At 42.5% G+C, this 12,604-nt stretch overlaps 1 protein-coding gene across 3 annotated transcripts in view; it reads left to right on the top strand.

Annotated features, from left to right (window-relative positions):
• The window catches only part of fbxw4 (F-box and WD repeat domain containing 4), an 81,747-nt gene that overhangs the window by 16,239 nt on the left and 52,904 nt on the right, over positions 1 to 12,604 (top strand). For 2 of the 3 annotated variants that reach the window (XM_084949206.1, XM_084949208.1), the window contains exon 6: positions 9,516 to 9,581. The exons of the other annotated variant lie outside the window; for it this stretch is intronic. In XM_084949206.1, the coding sequence (XP_084805332.1) occupies positions 9,516 to 9,581 (66 nt within the window). The remainder of the gene's footprint in view (positions 1 to 9,515; positions 9,582 to 12,604) is intronic. 3 annotated transcript variants of the gene reach the window in all.

Below are 12,604 nucleotides of genomic sequence, written 5' to 3'. Positions count from 1 at the left end.
CTGCTGTGCTTGGGATCATTGTCCTGTTGCATCACCCAGTTTTGGCCATGATTTAGTTGTTAGACAGGTGGGCTCACATTTGTCTCTAGAATTATTTGGTATACCCAGGAGTTTATGGTTTACTCAATAATTACAAGGTGCCCAGGTCCTGTGGCCTTCGTCAGCCGCCCACCAGCGGTTGACAGTTGGTATGAGGGGTTTGAAGCTAAATATAGTGCTGTGTATTATGGCCAATCCCACTTTGGGATTGTCTGTCCACAGTTTTGTTGTTTGTTCTCATTAGGGTTTTTTTTTAATTCAACATCATTATTATTATTACATTTGCAGCTTTGAAAATCTAAGAATCCTAGAGATCAGATATGATAGGCAGGCAGGATACCTGATATGGATAACTGGATAACTGCCCAGCCTGACGTTGGGCAAATACAAAGAGACAGGAAGCCATTTGCTCTCACATTGACACCTGGGCAATTTAGATTCACATTTAACCCAACCTTGATGAAGCCGGAGTATCTGGAGAGAAGCCACGCAACCACGGGGAGAACATGCAAACACAGAGTCTTTGTGTCTTGGTGTGAGGCAACAGTGCTAACCACCACACTACCAAGCTGCCCGTTTGTGTTATTATTATTCTTAGTTTGGCAGCTTTGAAAATCTAAGAATCGTAGAGTTCATTTTTGTTTTTAATCATATTTTCTTACACAACAATCTGCAAGTCAGTTATCCAGAATGTCGAGATATTTTAGCATGTAGACGTTAGAAGTACAGATCTCTGTAATTTCTTTGGTGGTTCAACAAGTCTATGTTAGATATAAGCTTAATAGTAATGAGAAATATAATAACCTCAGATCACCGAAATGAAAGACAAAGTGATATAATATTCCTTGTTATGTTTAAGAAAATCTATCACAATGATCTTTTCTCCTAATCCTATTTGCTGTTGCAAATTTGTTGCCAACGCAGTTTGTATACAGCAAAGTTCTTCCACGCTGATGTCCAGTGTGGAACATCGCGTTAGGTCCTGCTCTATTCCACCCGGCTGAGCAGCCCCAGCTGAGGAATGTCCTGGTGACCCCACAGACATGAGACACAAACAGAAGCCAAAAGGGCCACAGGGGGTGGTGATGGGACAACAGGGTCCAGGCATGCGCGTGTGTGTGTCCCCATGCATAAGAGTGTCTATTTGTGAGAGAAAAAAGTGCATGCTTGTAGGCAGGCAAATGTTTGTCCATGCATGTCGTTGTGTAAAGGGGTAGGGGGCGAGGGAGAGAACCCTGGGAGTGAAAGAAAGAGAGGGAGTGTGCATAGGGGGTTTGGGGGTCAGCACTTGCACCCTTTGAGCATTGTTTCCCTCCCTGGCAATATAAAAGCATCATAACCCTTTGAGCCCAGACATATTTAGAAACCACATAAAAGCACTTTTTACAAACTAGATACACGTTGGTCACAAAGCCCGGGGTCAAGCGCAACAAATTAACAGCCCTATTTCTGACAGGGGGTGGGGGTGAGAGCTGGAAGCTTGGTGACAGGCTGAAGCTGAAATGCTGGAGCCCAGCTTCCCAGGGTGGTGAAGAGGGCTGCTTTCTTGCATTCATGTGTAATTGGTCTGAGAGGCTGAGTGAATGCTGACTTACTTTTGTTTCTATTATAATCCTCTTTATAGAAGACTTGCCTACCGTAACTCTAACAAAAGTCAAGACGGCTACTATGAAAGGCAAGAATCTTATTGGTCGCTTATTTGTTTCACACATTGAAACCCCCGTCGCAATTTTTAGCATCTTAGAGAAGCCTTTATCAAATGCTGATGCATCTCCAAAAAGGTAGGTCATCGTGAAACCTTTATGTAATTCAGAAAGTTCAAATGCAATTAGTTTTTCATTATTTAAGTATTTTCATACTCTTTCATATTACCACCCACTCTTCCTTCAGGTTTTCCTTTAAAATCTCACATATCCTTCTTTCTTCCACCTTGATGAGATTCCCAGCTCTAGATGCACTGAAGCATCCCCCCTGCATAATACTGCCACACACAGTGTTCTTTGGGTTGTACACTCCTTCCTTTCTCTCCATATGTAGGCAGCATCTCTGTGGCGCACACGCTCTAGTTTCTACCAAAGGTCCAGTGTCCATAATCTTTCTCCAGGTTGTCCTTAACATCCTTCTGTCTGTCTTCCACAGAACAGGAGTTCCTGTTGAACTCTTGTGCAGGGTTCTAGTGATTGTCCTCATTGAGACTACAGTTTCTGACCAGGTTCAGTCCTTCACTCGTGTCCTGGCAGTCATTCTCTCACTTGTTGTTTTTCCATAGTCTTTAAAATCTTTTGCTTTCTCTACCTCTGCCAGGCTTGCTCTGTGCTGTTTGGCTCACTTTAGATTTCTAGATGAGACACCTCACTCCAGACACTTGGAAATGCTCTAAACAAATTTCTTTCATGTTTGGCATGGGCTGTGCTCTGGCTCAATTAAAAGCTCAGAGTTTCAGGGGCCAATAATATCCTCCCTGGTCATTTTTGTTTTTTCTGAAATAGTTCTGTTATTGTGTGCAAATAAAAATAATTTGTTAATTCTAAAGAAAACTAGTACCGTAATTGTCGGGCTATAAGCCGCTACTTTTTGCACAAGCTTTGGACCCTGCGGCTTTTAGTCAGGTGCAGCTTTTCTATGGATTGTCCATGATTTTTGTCATATCGTAAGACGATTTGTTTTGTTTGTTCTGCTGTTGTACGGCACTACGTTGCCTGGCGGAAGGGCATGTGATCAGACACACAGTATCGGGGTTCAAGAGTGGTATGTTGGTCACGTGTCCATCCGCCAGGCAACATAGTGCCGTACAAGTAGCGCGAAAAACAAGCTTCAAAGTAGCGCTACGCGTTCAGCAGGAGGCGTGGATGACGAGCGGCGATAAACTTGCAAAAAGCAAGTTATGCTCAACTCCACTGGTGGAATCTGACAGCGTGGAAAAGTGTGAAAACATCCACGATCACCAACGGATTTCGAAGGGCTGGACTGCTGCATGATGGAGAGGAGGACACCGCCACGGCCCTTCAGAGGGTGTTCGACTCCGACACTGACAACGAGGATTTGTTTGGTTTTGAAAGTGACAACGAAGGAAAGAAGCTGAGAGTGGATGACGAAGCCATCCTGAGCCTGTTCGTGTCCGACACTGGAGAAGAGGACTTTGGTGGTTTTAGTGCGCAGGAAGAAGAGAAAGATGGTGGTGAATGACTGACTTTTCTTCTTGTTAAAGCCGTGTCGCTGCACCTGAGCCTAAAAGGTAGGCCGAATCTATTTTTCTGGTGTGCTGTAGGTTATTGTTATGTACCACATTTGTTACTCGTTTATGAAGCACGGTACATGTTTCGTACTTGTAATTACCGCTACTTGTACATATACCTAAAAAGTTATGCAAATATGTAAAAATATTAATAAAAGGGGCGTGTCTCCAAACAGCCATCTCTTTCCTGACAATTCCCTTTGTGCATATTCTCTTACATATGATAAGTCAACATTGAAACACCTGCGGCTTTTAGTCAGGTGCGGCTAATGTATGTACAAAACAGGATTTTCCCCTGATTTTAGCTTGTGCGGCTAATATTCAGGTGCGCTTTGTAGTCCGGGAAATACGGTATGTGTAGAAAATAAACATCATAACAATAATGCGATGGCTAATCATTTTGTCTTCAACGGTATTTACATACTGGCCCTTCCTCTTAACTACACCCGCTCTAGAATTCAGATCAATCAAGGCTTGCTAATCAACCACAGTCAACACACTGTTTTGGAGTAGTTTTGGCACTGTGGACAGAAATACATTATAAATAATCACAGACTGCAGAAACTTGACACTAAACTTAAAACACTATGAATTCTGTGGACATCTATCATGGCAGCAGTCTACTCCATGATTGTGATTGCATGTAATAAACTGGATAGAGACTTTTTGGGGCGATCGTGGCTCAAGAGTTGGGAGTTCGCCTTGTAATCGGAAGGTTGCCGGTTCGAGCCCCGGCTCGGACAGTCTCGGTCGTTGTGTCCTTGGGCAAGACACTTTACCCTACCGCCTACTGGTGTGGGCCAGAGGGGCCGATGGCGCGATATGGCAGCCTCGCTTCTGTCAGTCTGCCCCAGGGCAGCTGTGGCTACAACTGTAGCTGCCTCCACCGGTGTGTGAATGGATGGATGACTGGGTGTGTAAAGCGCTTTGGGGTCCCTAGGGGGGACTAGTAAAAGCGCTATACAAATACAGGCCATTTACCATTTACCATTTTTCCCTCATTTGCCCACATTTGTAAGGAAAATGCATTTGTGGGTTGAGCAGCAGATGAGTATGTGAAAAACACCCATGTCAAATGTTCTGCCAGCCAGTCCACATAGTAGGGGATGTCAGACACAAGCTCCGAAGACAACATCTCAAGAAGATGGTTTAAGCACACCCTATCATCACTTATCATTTTTCCAATAAAATTTGTTCCAACCGTGTGAACTGGATAGATGTGACTCTTATCAGCTGTTTGGGCTGCGTTTTATGGGCTCAGTCTTTGAAAATGTGATAAAAAAATGAAGCTACCTCTTGGTGCTTTCACAAAATTGGGACGGTAGAAAACTACTATGTGAACTCCATGAATTTAAGGTTTTCCTACATGATATTCAGTTTGTGTTGTTCCTGTTGAAAGCAGCAGAGGACATGCTCTCACAGTTACCCCAAGATAAAAAAAAAGGCCGATATTGTGACATCGGAGTTCACATGAATGCAGCTCGTGCGCTGCACATAGAAAGCAACCTTCTTGCTGTGAGGCAACAGTGCTAACCACTGCGTCACCGTGCTGCCTCAGATTATGTCATCAAGTACAAATTACTTCTGCACATTTTTAAGTATAAATTCAACATGATGTAACAAAGTTTGCAGGTGTATTAACACCAGTTTTAGTAACATACATGCATAAATTAAACAGCAAAGGTGACATACTAAGATTAGCAGCAGAAAACCTGAGCAAGACTGTCATCATCACCGCTATGGCTGCTAATTTATTTGGACAGTGGAAATGGTGAGAAGCATCAGTAGTTTTAAGCACAGTGCCAAATGAGACTACAGCAGCGTTTCACTGACCTGATTAATCATCAGAGATCAACAGAGCGCCACATATTCGTGGCAGAAATACAAACACACACATATATTGTTGCACAATCCGAGTGTGTTTACATTTCGATTTTGCGTTTTATATAAGAACGTTAGCAGTAGGGGTGGGGGAAAAAATCGATTCTGTGTAGTATCGTGATATTTTGTTTGCTAATAATGTATCGATACAGGGACAGCAGAAATCGATATTTTGTTACAAAAAAGGTTTTAGTGCTCTGACTTCAGAGCATGTTGATCCTTTTTCTGAGCAAGAATCCTGACATTCCTTCACTGTCCAAATGTGTTTAACTTTTTTTTTGGCAGCAATAAACATGTTTTATTTTAATTAAGTTTAAAACTTTTTTATTTAATGCAAAATTATATTTTGTTTTAATTTACTTTCAAATTCTTCAGTTGCTGAAGGGGCTGCATAGTTTTCATAAATTGCATAGTTCAGAATAGCTATAATTGTACCAGATGGTTGCATTCAGTTAAGTTGGACTAGACTGTAATACAAACCGTTCAGTTTGTCAACAATAAAACTGACTGAAATGAGAGAAAGACTGAGTGTGAGACTTTGATATTAGATAAAATGAATATTGATAAAGTTTACCTTTATGTACAGAATCTGAATATCACAAAATATTTTAAAAAATTGCAATAATATCGTATCGTGCGTTAAGTATTGTGATAATATCGTATCGTGGGATGTATGGTGATTCCCACCTCTAGTTAGCAGTGCAATGAAATACAAGTACTGCTCCCCCTGGTGGTTACATTTTACATTACCACTGGTTTTCCTAAATGCCGCTTAGCGGTGTTACCACTCGCATCATCCACGTCACAGGTGGGGGATATCCTTACGGTCGCCCATCGGCCGGAAGTCGGTCACGATTCCATCAGGGATCAATCATGATCCTGTCACTGATGAGATGACCATTTTAAGTGTCTGTGTCTGCCTGTGTTTTTGTATCAGTGTGTATGAATGTGTGTTTGGAGAGATGAAAAATTGTTGTTTCTTTTTGACGTGCTGATATGACTGCTTCCCACTGAACACACAGTTTGTGCGACACATGGGCCTTCAGATGATACAGCCAGCTGTTGAGGTTGGCCAGGGTGTTGCTAATGAGAGGCGATGTGATGGGGAGCCACTGACTGAGCAGAAGAGAAGGACTCTGGTCAGAGATGTGGCTGCGTGTTTGTTTGCATGTGTTTAGGTAAAATTAGGCACGATAGAGGCTTTGACCTTAACAGCTATAATATCAGTCCATTGTTCTGACTCCAGATCAGATCTGGTTGGTAATTCAGTTGGCTTAGGAAGCAGAAGAAACAAGAAGGAGTCATTCTTTGTGTAGGTGGTGTCCCCCTCCTCTCCTCTTGCTGTGATACAGCCAAGTCAGGGGTGAGTAATGTGAGTAATGGAGAGTAATAGGGTCCAGATAGCAAGTGTGACTATAACCCTATTGTATCCTGTGTCAGGAAGGTCAGAGGTCACCCACTGTGCCTACTGGTCCCAGACCCATCTGGGTCATAAATGAGTTTACCCAACACTAATTACTGGGAACCTGCCAAAGGTCTGTGCTATGTGACGGGGCTGACAGCTGCCCGCATTACTGAGCGTGTGTTTTCCTGCAAACATGCACGTTCTTCGTCGCTCCAGTTCAAAGTACATACACGCCAACAGCATGGCTCAGTCGCAGCTCTGCTTGGTACGTTTTGCACCGCTGCAAGGCCTTTGTACGTAAGGCCGAGTCCTGTTAGGTTTGGCAGCACAGCCTCCAGGATGATAAATGTTCAGTCAAGCCAGTGCATGTGATTCCACCACAGTGCCACATTACTGTTCACAAGCAGCTTGTTTGTCTGTGGAGCTAAAAGTATATGCTGATTCAACTTGAGCTGTGTCAAGCAGAGGAGAGGGGAAGAAGGTCAGACAGAGGAACACAAGTGACAGAGCATGTGGCCCTTTCAACATAAGAGAGTCTGGTCCTGAGGAGGAACATGTAGGCTGGAGTACAACTGCATCCTCGACATCTCACAGAACCTGGAATTTGTAGGTTTTGTTCTACAAATGTTCGTCAAGATTATGGACTTGACTCTTTATAGAAATACGGCATGAACAATATGCCATGTAAAAAAAAAAAAAAAAAAAAAAAAATGTAATAAAGAACAAGATGATGGTTATGGTGCTGGTTGGGTTCCAGTCCTGCTTTGTGTCTTTCTATTCCCGCCTCAGTTTTCTCTTGTTTCCCCTCAACTCTTTAATACAGGTGTGGGCGACTCCAGGCCTCGAGGGCGCCTGTCCTGCAGGTTTTAGATGTGTCCTTGATCCAACACAGCTGATGAACTAATCGTGTGATTCAGGTGTGCTGACCCAGGGTGAGACCTAAAACCTGCAGGACAGCGGCCCTCGAGGCCTGGAGTTGGACACCCCTGATCTAATACATTAAATCTAAAAATATCTTCTATTAAAAGCTAGTTTAAGATAAAGTTCTCCCCATGTACCGTGCTACCTCATCACTTGCTCAAAATCTTGCTTTGAAGTTTTAGTTGGTTCTACTTTTATGTAATTTGATGACACTGAAGTTCAAAGTTAGCAGTGAGTGTGAATTTGCAAATGTAAAATATTTCACAGTGAGAGCTTCCTATCTTACCACAGATTAAAAATTAGGACTTTAATAATCTTGAGAATTTACTCTGAATTATAACAAACAATGCCATGCAGTGAGTTTCCTCAGTAATACACAAAAAGAGAGCAGATTCAACTTCTGTCAGCTTTGAACAGAAATCTGAACTCTGATGCTGGAAGGAGACTTTTTATTTCTACGTAGGTTGCAAATTCACAAATGCACAGACTTAGCCACCGTTAGCATGACTCCATGGAGCCAGTTGGAATCTGTCTAATCTCGTCATGCACCTTTAAGCTGTGCCTGAATGGGAGGTTGAAAGCATGACAAGTGTAACTGACAAGTCTGTGGAAATGATGCAGTGTGATGTTTTCCAAATAACATCTCCACCTACTGCAGTACAGACTTGAGTCCTCATTATTTTGACATAAACATCTGTCAGTAGCTACCTCTGCATGTAAAAGGCAGGTCCTCCCCCTGTCTGTCAACCCTGTGGGAGGGCACTAAGCTCTGAGTCTCCACATCCAGTTCAGCCCTCCTAGTCAGCCTTCTCCCACAGTGCTCCTCCCCTCACCTTTTCCTCTCCCTAACCTCCCCACATGCGTGACATTCACTGTGCATACCGAGGCTGCTAATTCCAACCTGCCTCTTGAGTCAAAGGCTCGAGCGATCTTTTCTTCTCTTTTATTCTGCTGGGAAACAACATGTGCTGAATGTAAGACCAGAACAGAGAATCTGGTTATTTGTGATAATGAACATTTTCCTACCAGACTCCCCATTTCTCTCCATTCTGGTCAGACAAACCCTACATGTGCTGTCTACACGTACTGTATGCATACAGCTGTGCTACGCTGGCCCCAGAGACAAACACATTCTTATTCAAAATGAACCTTTTATGTGATGAGAGAACATTTTTTATAACAATTGTTAAATGAGGTCAAGAAATCAAGTGCAAAGTGGGCCTCGATGAATCCTCTAAGGTGCTGCCGCTGGTGCTCTGTACAGACAACAGTCTCGAACCTGCAGTCACAGTTTTGTTCCTTTAACAGTGCAAAACTGTCTTTTTCAGAAACACTTTCTATGCTGTGCACTCACATGTGCTCCCACAGAGAAAGGAGACTATAGGCAGTCTTCTGACTCTGAGACAGCAGAGCTAACACAAACTGTCAAACTGTATTAAATCACTTTTAATTTCACTCAAAGTAAACACTTCAAATCTTTTTAAAAGGGAGTTTTTTGTGTATCTTTTGCTACTTTGTAACATGTGATCCAGGCGTTCTGGGATAATCTCTTTATGCACTTTCAGAGCATCTTGAGCCCAGCAGCTAAATCCTGCCGGCTCCTCATACTTGTCCCTTTGTGATTCGTGCTGGATCCACTGTTTCAAACTGTGTCCATTCATCTGGATGTTCAGATGAAGCCACAGGGAAGCAAATCTAAAAAAGAATAATGATTTGAAATAATAAGATTTCCAGATCTCAGCATCATTTATAAAATGTCTTCTGTGCATTTTGGAAAGTACGCTGGTTAATCTTCCTTTGGAAAACAGGAAACGTTGGAATGACCGCTTCCTTTTACATATGTGGACATAAGGGTCATTTTCATCCACTGTAATTGTTTTTAATATATTTTCCATATAGGACAATAAGCCAGCTGATAAAAATGAAAAGTAAAAATTAAATAAATCATTTTGGGTAGATTCCTACCTTGTTTTCTTGTGTCAGTACATGTTTGTTCACCTTGTTTAAGGACATGTTCTGCCTCTCTGTGTGCAGCTCCTTCGTCACAGGCACTGCATGCTGCGAGAACTTCTCCCCTCTCCGCATCTGGGATGTTGAACGGTGAGTCAGGAAGCTCCTCGCTATAACAACGTTATATTGAGCAACATATCATTAAAGTATTGTTAGTCATACAACACATGCTTCCATACACCCTGCTTTGTTTTTGTCATGTTATTGTGAGACTCGAAACAAAGATTCAGCATGTGTGATGAGCTAAAACTCCTCAACAGTCTCCCAGTCTTAATTTACCGGCTCTCTGCCTATTTCGTTTTTTGTTGATTTTCCATCTTACTAACAAATCTGCATCAGCTTGAAAACTCCATGGAGCAAGTCTTGAGCTTTGTCAGTCCAAAGTGAGGAACCTGAAGCCTGACATATCCCTGACAAGGCTCCTGTCATTGAGCCAGTGAGAACAGACGTCCGACGACCGGAGACTAATAACTGTTTTTGTGCTGTTGGGTTTTGCTCCCGGCTGAACAGGAAACACTACCCTGATATGAAATGAATTTGATTATTTAAAGAGAGATGACCCTTGAACAGCATTTATATATTTAAATGATATTGAAATTTTATGGCAGCAGCCCTGTTTCCCAAAATGTTTGGACCTTAGAAAAAACCTCTAAATAATTTCAAATATTCAACCTTTAAATGACAGAAGGAGCTGACATCAGGCCGGACGTAACTTTAGCAACTGTAGAGACCAAGTGCAGAGGATGGAAGTCTAAGTAGTGAAGAACAGAGCATCCAGCCATGCTGTGCAGACACCTTCAGAGCTTAGTCCACGTGGATGGACGTTCACTCCTCACACCTGACAACCTTCTGTAGCCTTTGAGAGGGAGAGCAGCTGAGAAACGCTGACAACAACATTTTCTGAACAAATATTATCAGTGAACTCGACCATGCAAAGAAGACACGAGTGTCAGAAATGGCAGTGCTCTACACGCTCGGTGATCTTCCCAGCATCAGGATCACACTACAGGGAAATACTTTATTACTGTACTTAAGTAGGATTTTTCAGGTACCTGAGTATTTATTTTTCTGACACCTTTTTACTTTTAAATACCAGGTTACATAGATACATGTTTAATCCGCGCATACATGAGATGTAAGAGGCAAAACCACATCATTTATTGTCTATATTTTTTATTATATATTTTCAGTTTTTCTATAGTTATATAATAATAACTAATCCGTGTCGGTGTAAGCCAATAGAAAGGAGCCAAATCGTTTGAAGTTATACTCCAGCAGGAAACCGTCAAATCCTTGGACGTTCCAACACGGCACAAAAAATAGAAATGCAATATAAAGCATGATTAACTGTTAGTAAAATCACATATAAATAAACTGTTTTAGCACTCTTGATCACTTTAGCCATAAACGACTGGGTGTTAAGTTTTGGATAAAGATTAGCCGAGCGATCTCAGCCTCTGTTCATCTGGAATGACTGAAAACTACATCCAGATGAACAGAAACAACTTTTTGGGATTTGCTTACCTGGATGATTTTGCAGGCATCAAGACGGTTTCTGTGTTATTTATTTATCTCATGTAAATTTCTTTGTTTTACAGCTAAACATGGGTATACAGGCATTTTTTAATTCCTCATTTCTGAGGAAATAATGCGCAAATACACTTTACCTGGAATTTTGTGAACACTTTCAGTGCATCAAACTCTGTACATATCAGAACAAAAGCCCATCACACCAAACCGAACATCAGCTGCTGCAGCCAGTTTAGAGAAGAACAAACCACAAGCTTCCACAAGGAAACTTCCTTTGGTTTGGGTTTAACCGTTTTTCTTTCTCACCCTCTTCAAGTCGATTTTGTCTTTTTTCTCATCTCAGAGGGACAAAGAAGTCTTATGATCACCCATATAGAGGTGCATCCCACACAAGGGGCAACCCAACATTTCACACTGTCTTCACTCATGGTTAAACACAGAGAAGGGGAAAAACACATCAAAGAAAAGCCACCCCGACCATCGCTCCCAACACCCAACGTTACCCTCGGCTCCTTCCCAAAGGAGGCGCTCCTTTTAACAATCAAACGGCCGGGCTGGGATTCCTCACATTCCTGAATCTGAAAGGAGCGCGGTGAAATGACTGAATCGGAGCAGAAGCTCTGTTATACAAATGGCAGACGCACATGTGTATGTGACATTGATGTGGTCCCAACACCCACCTCCGCTGACTCTGCCAGGAGACGTGCAGTTGTGGAGCAGCGAGCGCAGAGGTGTGGGTAAATTGGGTGGATGCACGGCTCCCCTCTGTTTGTTTTAGTGGCTAAAAACCTCAGCGTGGCGGCTTTTCTCTACCTGTGTGATTGCTTTTGACAGGAGGCCTGTTTCCCAGCACATCCCCAGGATCCAGTTTTGGAGCCTCCAACCCCTCCTGTCACAAAAACACACAAATATACACACACTACTATTCTACAGCTGCCACATACTGAAGGATAATCAGCCTTTCTTAGTGTTTTTTTCAACATTGTCAATTCATTAGTAAGTCCTTTCACTGCTTGCTTGTGTGTGGCCCACTAAAGCCAACCTGACTCCTACAATAAGGCCAGACAGGCTTAAATCAAGACAGACGCTGTGTGTCACGCAGCCAGAAGTCTCTTCATAACAAATACTAAGCCTGTAGCCCCCCCCCACACATACCCACCCCACACCCAGCCAGGGCACCAGGCTGCCCATCTCATAAAATAGCTTCCCAAGTGCAGCTCGGATCGCTTAATCTGAAGAAATGGATTATTTTTCCAACAAAGTTGCATTTACGTGTGAATCTTTAGGATCAGCCAGTTTCATGTCCTGATCAACCAAGTCTGATAAAACTGTTATGGTGCAAAGTTTGAACATATTTAGTGCTGTGAAATTTTCATATAGAAAATCACTTTTGTGAAACACGAGTCAATGTTTGAACATGGATACGTCAAAAAACCTGATATTTTCACTGGTCTGTCAAACCATCAAAATAAACCAGAGTCTGTAATCTGGACGCGCAGAGTGAGTGCACGCTGCGTGAAACATGAAGAAATAACAAATGTATTCAAGCTGTCTCATATTAGGGAGCACACCAATATAAAAAA

This window comes from Perissodus microlepis, chromosome 13 (genome assembly GCF_051167445.1).
Source record: "Perissodus microlepis isolate ML-2025 ecotype Zambia chromosome 13, ASM5116744v1, whole genome shotgun sequence".
Classification (NCBI taxonomy): domain Eukaryota; kingdom Metazoa; phylum Chordata; class Actinopteri; order Cichliformes; family Cichlidae; genus Perissodus; species Perissodus microlepis.
The sequence above is the reverse complement of the archived record's forward strand: the minus strand, read 5'-3'. Positions and strand labels throughout refer to the sequence as shown.